We start from the raw sequence: 10639 nt of genomic DNA on the forward strand, positions 1-10639 counted from the left end.
CACTTCTTATCACATTACTAAAGCTCTCTTTATAATTCCAAAATTAAAACTCTCCACCTTTATTCATAAAGAAAATATTTACAACTATTAAAATGTATTTATAATTTTATCCATAATAATATGATAGAATATGTGTCAGTGTTAATTTATTATCCACTTAATGATTGTGCGTCTATATGTAGCACTGCTTCTTACCTATATACATACAAGATAGGGAACATCCATCCACATCGGAGACGCACGATCACCAACAAACAAAAAGATGGAAGCAACCAAACAACAAACACAGACCCATTTTTTCCTAGTACACGGTGCTTGCCATGGAGCTTGGTGTTGGTACAAGCTCAAACCACTGCTGGAGTCTCATGGCCACAAGGCCACTGCTCTCGACCTCTCGGCCTCTGGTATCAACATGAAGAAGATAGAAGAGCTTCGCACTCTTTATGACTATATGGAGCCCTTGATGAAGGTCATGGAATCGCTTCCTCAGGGCGAAAAGGTGGTTCTCGTTGGGCACAATGTTGGCGGCTTGAACTTGGATCTTGCCATTGACAAGTTCTCACAGAAAATCTCCGTTGCTGTCTTCCTCACTGCTTTCATGCCTAATATTGTGCACAAACCCTCGTTTGTTAGAGCATCTCCAACGGTAGTAGGTATTTTACCTATCCAAATATTACTATAAAGTATATATTTTATTTTGCCTATCAACTGTTTTATGTTTTTACTCTAACCATGCTCTTTATTTTAGCTATTTATCCAAATACTATTAATTTTATAGAATGCCACGTCAACAATAAAGATGGAGGGAAATGATCCTAATGATTGAATACATTTTGCCTAGCGTTGAAGGCTAGCTACATGTAGCTAGTGAATATGAGTTGAGCCAAAATGCCTAATCATATGCTTAGTGCATTAGAATTGAAAAAAGTGAATTACACTAGGCATTTTAACTAATAAGTATTATATGCCTAGTGCATTGGAGATGCTCTTATCGAACAGGTACAGATTATATAGAAATTAATCATAGAATCAGATATAAAAATAGTCATACAGTTACAAGGCCCAGCCACTAATGCTAGAAACGCCTTAATCACTCATACACTCTACACGTATTTATGATCTTTTGTTTTCTACTTCCCGCTTCATTTATTGGGTTATTTATTTGGTACAGTTTTTCCTAAGTTAATAATAATTAATAATCAAAGTGTAAAAATTAAAATTTCTCATTCTCATTTTTCTAATAACAAGTAGTTTTTAGATTGAGAAAAATTCACATTAGTGAATAATGATTTTTTTTTTTAATTTGAAATAATAATAAGTTCATATTATTAATTTACATAGTACTGTTAATGCTTGAATAATATTTAATATTAGTGAAGCGACTACGATTTGATAAGGTTGTGTTTGGTTGAAAATTTAGGAATAAATTTGGTAAGGAAAAGTGAAAATGTGTATGAAACTAAATAAAATGTGACTATATTTTTTTTCACATTTTATTTTTCTTTTTAAATTTCCTAACCAAATATAGTGTAAGTATAAACTTTTGAGTTGCCTGTTTTTTATTCACATTTTGCTTACTCCTATCAAATGAAAAACTTTTTGAGTTGTCTTTTTTTTTTTTTTTTTTTTTTTTTCAAGAATAAGAAACTTTCATAAATTAAAGTTCACAAACTTTTTTTTGAGTTGTCTGTTTCTTGGTTAATTTTCTTCTTGCTACAGTACTTTAAGGGGACAACCCCAGAGTCATGGTTGGACACAAAGTTTGAATCCTATCAACAATGATAGGTGGCCCGAAAATTCATGTCTCGAATGGCTTGAAACGACATCATTTTGAGTGTAAAACGACATCGTTTTGATATATTCGAACCATTCGAGCCACACAAATTCGGGTCAACAAACATTTTTCGAATCCTATGGTACTCTAGAAGTGCCCCTAACATCAATGTTCTTTGGCCCCAAATTTTTGGCATCCAAACTCTACCAACTATGCCCCATCCAAGTAAGCCATCCTCTCTCCCTCTCTATCTCAAAATTAAACACAAAATCGGGAAAAAAATATTATCATATGATTTTAATATTCAAATCTGAATTTAATTTTTGTGTTTCTAGACATACTACAAGTTAATATGTTATTTTTACAGGATTTCACACTGGCAATAATTTTGGTGAGGACAGGGTTACTATTTTTAGAAGATTTGGCACAGGCAAATAACTTCTCAAATAAAGGTTATGGATCGGTGACACGGGTTTATGTTGTGTGCAACAATGATCACGCAACACCAAAGGAATTCCAACGGTGGATGATCGAAAACAACGAGGGAATGAAAGAGGTGAAGGAGATCAAGGGTGTAGATCATATGCCAATGTTTTCAAAGCCTCGAGAACTCTGTTACTGTCTCTTAGAGGTTGCTAATAAGCACACTTAAAAATATGAGATGGCAAATAAAGCAACCTGAAAAAGACTTCTATATGTTATGTTTTGATTGTAGCATGATATTTTTTCCCCCCTTTAATTTGTGATAATAAAATTGCTGAGTGCTAATAAAATTGTCGTTGTTGCATTGGTTGTGATTGTTTTCAAACTTTCTACCAAATCGTATATTTTTTTGCTTTTTATTTCTCCTTTTTTTTTTTAATTTAACACTTAGGCCGTGTTTAAATGATGTTTTTGAGTAAGAATTTAAAAAGACAAAAGATAAAAATAATTAAAATGACAAAATTTATTTTACCCCCTTATAGTTTTGCTTCAAAATATTTTATCCCTTTATAAGAACATTATGATTTTGGACTAATGTGCCAATCGACTTAGGACAAAATTAGTCAATTACATCTATGGTATATTCTCCTCTCTCTCTCTGGTATATTCTCCTCTCTCTCTCTCTATTATATATAATTTCTTATCTTAACCATATATTTAACAAATAAAATCATAGTAAACTAAACACTTTATCATAAAATTATTTTAATTTTTAACCTAATTTCTTATTTAATAATATTTAAATTAAACATAAAATTTCCATAAATTAAACCATAAGATTAAGGAATTTTTTTTAAAGATTCTTCATATTAAGATTTTATAAGATAAAGACAAACGATATTTTCATAGTAGTTAAGGTCCCTCAACATTTTTACAGAAAAAATTCGACTCAGAGAAATTTTGGTCCTAACACAAAGAAATTTTGCCTGACTTAGAGAAATTTTAACTTTGACAGAGAAATTTCTCTAATATGATCACAGAGAAATTTCAAAATTTATCTAGTATGATCACAAAAAAATTTCATCGAGGGACTGTAGCTAATAAAAAAATGATAAATTACACCAACACCACCTGAAGTTTGGATTTAATACATATCACCCCTAACATTTGGGAAATTACACTGACCCCCCTATCATTATAATTATTTAGACGGAATTAACGTTGGTATAAAAAAAATATTGAATTCATACACTCTCTTTTACTTACTTTGCTTTCCTTTTTCTTTTTTTCTATTTTTTTTCTTCTTTCCTTTGCTTTATTATTATTATTATTATTATTATTTTTAATGTCACTTTCTCTGTTTTTTCTACCAAGAATTGTTGCCTTTTTTATATAAGCATGGGGTTTGGGAAATGAGACTATTAACCACATAGATAAAAATGTAATTTCTATAATGTCAGGGGGTACAATGTAATTAGACCAAACCTTAAGGGGTGTCAGTGTAATTCATCCTAAAAAAATATTTTAAACCTCTCCTACTATACAAAGTTGGAGATGGATGTTTCACCAATTTTTCCTAAGATTAACTTAAACACCTTAATTTATTATCATAAATTTATCTTAAGATAATTTTTAATTTTCATAAAAATTTAAAATAAACATATATATATATATATATATATATAATTAAATCAGAAATTAAATTAAATACCCTATTTTAGTATCGTAAAATTATTTTAGTTGATAACATTTTAAATTAAACATATATATATATATATATATATATGTTTAACAAATTAAACTAAACACCTTAACTTATTAAAATTATTTTATTTAATAACATTTTAAATTAAACATGTAAATATATATAATTAAATCATAAAATTATCTTCATCTAATTTTTAATTTTTAACCCAATTTCTTATTTAATAACATTTTATATCAGACATTTACACACATACACATATCTCTCTCTCTCTCTCTCTCTCTCTCTCTCTCTCTCTATATATATATATATATATATATATAAATTAAACCATAAACTAATCTAAATAATCTAATTTATTACTATAAAATTACCTTAATCTACTATTTAATTTTTAACTCAATTTCTCATTTAATAACATTTTAAATTAAATTAAATTAATTTTTTTTTATAAAAGATGACAATTAGGGTTAGGGTTTGGTTAGGATTAAGATTTAATTTGGAAAATAAGATTAATATGGGGATATTATTGACATTTAATTCAATTTTTTACGTTGACTTAACACTTTTACATTGCCCACTCTCAATTTGAGAGTATGACACAATTTCCGCTATCTTTAACAAACAAATCTGTAGCACTTTATTCCACAATCATAAAAGAGTTCTCTACCTATATTTTTTTTAATATGTAATAGTTATATTTTTCAAAAAATATCATTTACCCAATACTTTTATTTTGGCTAGTACTAGGGAGATAAGAAAAATCGACCAAAATTATTGAACCAAACTGACTCTATTGGGTCAGTCTTTTAATATGAATAGGTCTGTGTGGTTTTTAAATTGTTATTATTATTATTATTATTATTTTGGTTCGGTACTAATTTAGGCACCTTATGCATCAAATTAAACCAAAACTGACCGAAAGTTTTTCATATTAAACATAATGGCCTCTTTTGAGGATGACGTTAAACGCAGCTTTTTCGCTTTTAATTTCTTTTTTGTTATATCACATCTCTACTTTTTTACATATTTTTTTTTAAAAAAAAAAAAATCAAAAAAGCCATAAAGTTAGCTTTTAACCTACTTCCTAAAATAACCCAATATATCTTAAATATATAAAATTGGTTGAATACAAAATTTAGTTGATTCACTTAATTGTTTATTTTTTTTTAAATATTCCAATTTTGATAATAGACATTGGCAATGTGATAAGTTGTTAGTTTGTCACTCATATGTACTTGAGTCAAGTTTTGCTACTATTATGCCTATAGAGCTATAGCAAATGTTTATGTCATTTTTCATTTTTTGTTTTAATTCTATTCGATAGACTTATGATTTAGCTTTATGGGATGATGGTTTTATAGCGATCCCGGTTTTGACCCGACCTTTGTTGTATTCTGGATTTAGGCTTCGTGATTTAGTATTGCATTCATGTCTTGTTTTCCTCCTTTAACTCTTTGAATTTGAGTTTTGGAATATATTGGGCGTGTTTAGAATAGGTTGGTTACTAGTTAGTCTAGATTGTTGTTGCCCAAATTTTGGGGTATTGAATATGAGGTTACAGGGGTTAAAATGATGAAATTTGGACTTGAGCTTGATATTTGAAAATGGAAAAAAATTGCCCTAATTTGTGCTCAATAATTATTTTATATAAATAATGAAATTGATATAAGAAATATGCAATTGGGAGGTTATATGAATGAATGGTGTAGTTGGATTTGATAAATCACTCACCTATGAAAATTTGATAAATTATCTGTTTAAAAAATTGTATATTTGTTTAAAAATATCTATTTTGGGTTATCGGTGGAGGATAGCCATGATTGTTGTAGAAACTATATGAGGACTAGGTAAATTGAAACTGGTCATCTGAATTATGTCATTGAATATGACGGTTTAATTAAACCATTGAATATGTGATTTGGATAGTCATTTTATATGACAACGCTTTTAAATACATTGCATATGTATCATTGTTTGGGAGGAGAAAGGGGATGGACTCCATTTTGAAATTAAGTTAGCCAGAGTGCCTAGGGTGAAAGTCCCGAAACCTTACATGTGTGTATTTGGGTGCCGACTCCCGCGGACGAGAATCCAAAAAATGGCAAGAAGTTTGAAGTGTTTGAATAAAGAATGTTATTGAAATGTGAATGAATGAGTTGTAGTCCCATTTGGGATTGTGTGGACGTCCTCGAACGCTCCGGGAGGATGAGTCCCGTTTTGTTCATTGGGCTCACTACAGTTCAGGACTCAAAGTCACGGTCCTGTATCTAATCTCACAGAGTGCAATGCAAGACCGATGAATCATCAAAGAGTCCAAATTCGACAAATCGTTTTTGAAAACAGATTTTTTGAAAGAAGTGCCAAACATGGACTGCTTTACCAGATATAGAGTCGCCACCTAAATATTTTATTTTGGGAAATTTAGGAAACCCTGACTCGTTGCCTAAGGCCACGTGTCCGTCATCACCAAAGTTGCCTCGGCTCGGGAACTTGGGTACGATTGGGGAAGGTCATTTCGTGAGCACCCCCGCTCGCCCGATCAAAGATCGGCCTCTACTAACCATGATATCTAGTTTTGAAAACATTATGCGTTCTTATTCCGGTTATTAGCCTAGATTTACTATGTGATGCGCACATCATATAAGTATAGACTGGATCACCTGAATTGGAACAAAACATTTCATGTTTGTTTATTTGAAAATGGTTTGATGGTGCTACTCGTAAGTAGGCTAAGATGTGGATTTGCCACCCTCGGGCAGGCTTAGAAAACAAGATGATTTGCCACTTTCAAGTGGGCTTAAAACTCACATTCAATTAATTGTTCCAATCCAAATAACCCAACCTTCACCCACAGGCATTCAGACAGGTATATCACATAAGTAAATAGCCTCATGGTAAGCATGCTATCATGGCAGTCACTCACACGCGTGTAAGGATGCTAAAGCATAAAACTTACCGAGTACTCCAAGCCAAAACAAAAGCTACGTTAGAGATCCATGCATGATCCTAACTATACTGGAATGCCTAATGCAACACATGCAAAATGCAACTATAGTAGGTTTGGCTATTCTACAATGGCATATGATGATGCTACAGCTAACACGTATTCAATTTTGGAATTGAAATACAAATGCAGTTAGTATGATACGCCGAGCCCGGTGCATGCAATACAGATGAATGATGCAAACATGCAAGCATAAGTATGCTAATTGAAACATGTCCTAATCTAACCATCACAAACTGATAAATAAAAGGGAGAAAGACGTGGGATTGGAAGACATACATCACACGCACACACACTTATTACAGTTGTGCCCTCGCTCGGAGGGTCCGAATAAATAATATACAGTCCGAATAAATAGTACAGTCCGAATAAGTACAAAACCCTAATTAATTAACAGTTTAACTAGGAAAGCAAGTAAATTAGCACACAAATCCATGGACCGCCTCAGCTCTGTTCCAAATGATGAATGATGCATGCTTGAGTTGCCTTGCGCAGAAATCCATTACGATGCCCCAGTTTGCCTCTGTTTGCAATTGTTCTTGGAATATTGCGCAACGTTCCAGAAGGCCGCTGATTTCTGATTTGCTGCAACTAAGAGCAACAAAGGGGCATGGCAAAGTATTTTCACATATGTATGCATGACTACTCTTCAGAGAGTGTAGTCCTCGATCCTTGTGCCACTAATCACGCATCTCGATGCTTGATAGCCGAGGAGTCGAATTGCACGACTCGATGTGAAATGAATGCACATGAAAACACAACAAGACCTAAACTCCATCATGGGTAATCCGGAGTGTCGAAAACAGGGAATTGAGACACATTCCGTCACTCGGAGTACGAAACGTACCTCGTTTCCCGTGCTTGGGCTAACTCCCATCCCAAACACGATGCAAATGAGATGGCATACACAATGCGATTAACATACAACCTAGCATACGCAATGCTATGGATTAAAAATGGCATACATAATGCACGTGATGTAACATGGCATACACAATGCTCTAACATGTAACCTAGCATACGCAATGCTATAGACTGAAGTGGCATACATAATGCACGATGGACTTACACCAACATGAATGGACCTCAGCCACACTCACATCAGTGGCCATGAGATGGAAAAGAGACAACCGAAATGCGTGCACACGTGCACGTATATTGAGGACCGAACCTAAGGCTTATGTAATGCCCTCAAAAATAACAACATTAAACCCATCAATAAAGATATGCATTGATATGTAGAAGTTCCACATTCTTCCATTTTATAAGAGTTTCATTACAAAAAGTATTACATGTTAACAACAAAAGCAAATGCCCTATGGGCTTACAGCTTTCCAAGTTAACACTTGGTTACAACAAAAGAGTACTAACTCATTTACACATTAAGCCCTTGGCTTGAAATTACATGTAATACATCAAAAAGAAAACGACGAAAGTATGTCCGCCTCTAGCCTACCAAGCTATGTCCTTGGAGGTGGCATGCTACCTGTACCTGAAAATGATATTCCCATATAGGGTGAGCCACAGCCCAGTAGAAATACACTAAACCAGCCATGAACAATGACCAAAAGATTAGCAATTGATAGATGGCCAACACTGATACATCCACATAAATCACATTTTATGTCATACGACTTATGAGTCAAAGTTACTTTTCATTTTCCCTTTTTCAACAGATAAGCATATTAGCTATATCCACATTCTCAACAGATATGTAAAACAACAATATCCCACATTCACAGATAAGCATATAAGCTATATCCACACTTCTTTAGACAAGCATATGAGCTGTATCTACGGAGTTCATCCCCTAACTTCTCCCAATACTATCCGGTTTAGAGGTACATCTCCCATCTTCCCCTAAACCGCGGAGTACATCCCTCATCTCCTCCTCTACACATAACGTATACAAACACATTGGTTCTATATACAATCACACAATACATACAGTTAACGTATTCTATCAACCGTCAAATTCCATGACACATTCCATTGATTAGTTTCGGTTTGCCTAATCATCATGCATTGTCTACAACAATCACGACTATCCTCCACCGATAGCCCAAAGCAATTATTTCTAAACAGAAAATAAATGCACAAATGGATATTCAATCAACATTTCATTCCGGTGAGTGATAAATAATTCAACTACACCCTTTAACCCTTTGCATTCCCAATCTCAACAATCTCATTTCATTTCCTCATTTCTCTCAATTAATTATCCCAATTAATCAAACAATGTAATTAGGTCATTTTCCATAATTAACATTTCAACTCTTAGGTCCCACTTTCATCAATGATTCAACATTTATTCCATTTCTCTATGCCAAACATGCATCTAGGTTTATTATGAGTAAAACCCCAACTTTTGTAAAATAACACAAAAGCCCCAAACTTTCACCAAATTACCAAACCGACCCCAACATCTCAAAATACTAAAATTTAAAGACAAAATCCATAGAGAGGAGTAGGATATCCCTACCTCGAAGTTTGAGCCAAAAAGGAGATGAAGACTCGAAGATCAACGTGCTCCAAATCCAAACTTTTTCAGATTAAGTCGAAGCTCTCAACGCCCTCTATCTTTTTAACAAAGGCCCTAGGCTAGATTCACACTCTAGGGAGATCAAATCTTCGAGAGAGTGTAGGTTTAGAGAGAGAGAGTCTCGGATCTAGGGTTTGAAAGAAAAGGAAGTGAAAAACTGATGTTCAAAAACACTTCTGTCCGCTGATATAAAACACGCTCGCTCGAGCGAAGCCTTTGTCGCTCGAGCGACCAGACACAGAAAACTCTCGCTCGAGCCGAAAACTCAGAAGTGCGCTCGAGCGAAAGAATGCTCGCTCGAGCTAACAACTCAAACCCTCAGGTCTGCAACCAAAAGCACGCTCGAGCGAAGAACAAACCAGACCGCTCGAGCGAAGAAAACTCGCTCGAGCCAAGAAATGCAGCTCTCAGGTCCAGAACCAGACGCAATCGCTCACTCGAGCGAAGCCACTCTGGCTCGATCCACCAGACACGAACTCAACTCTCGCTCGAGCGACCAACTCCTCGCTCGAGCGAAGGTCCAAAAATCTGGGCAGCAGCACTAGGCTCCCAAACACAACCAACCTGTAACAAACCTGCCCAACACATCCTATAACTCAATATACAAAGTAGTAACAGATGTAAACAAGACAATAATCAATTACTATCATCCACGGACACATGTCCGGATCACTGTACAACAAGGGTAAAACCGGGATCGCTATAGCTTAAAATGCCACTCTACCAAAGCATGGCAAGGGATGAAAGATGGCATACAAACATGTAATTTCCAGCACTGAAACATGATGCTAAATGGTCCTGAAACATGGAAATATGGCACCCGATGCATGAAATAAGCCCCAAAACTCAAAGCTAGGCACATGTATTGAATTATAACTATGCAAAGCAAGCATTATTTGGCCATGAAGTACAAAGACAGAGCCAAGGCAGTCCCAAAACATGCACATTTTTAGTTTAAAGCATGGCCAAAAAGTGCTAATATAATGGACTAAAATAGCATGCAAATTTGGCTAGCAAGCATGGTTTACATGGCATGTATATGAAGTGTATGAGAACTCATCAAACTAGCCAAAAATAGTGAATAAAACATGACAAAATATGCCCAAATAACCACTGAAATGCAGCCAACATGTGCAAAAATGATGAGCTCCTTTGAAAGGGCATGCAAGGAGTTACTCAACACATATA

General features: G+C 34.2%; 1 protein-coding gene across 1 annotated transcript; it reads left to right on the plus strand.

Moving 5' to 3' along the window:
- The first annotated feature begins 262 nt into the window (after positions 1 to 262).
- On the plus strand, positions 263 to 2426 carry LOC145822581 (salicylic acid-binding protein 2-like). Its single transcript, XM_082919949.1, has 2 exons — positions 263 to 646; positions 2142 to 2426. Exons 1-2 carry the CDS (start codon positions 263 to 265, stop codon positions 2424 to 2426), a joined length of 669 nt encoding a protein of 222 aa, XP_082776075.1.
- The last annotated feature ends 8213 nt before the right edge of the window (positions 2427 to 10639 follow it).

The sequence above is a fragment of the Camellia sinensis genome, chromosome 1, assembly GCF_055761805.1.
Source record: "Camellia sinensis isolate YWXY chromosome 1, ASM5576180v1, whole genome shotgun sequence".
Lineage (NCBI taxonomy): Eukaryota > Viridiplantae > Streptophyta > Magnoliopsida > Ericales > Theaceae > Camellia > Camellia sinensis.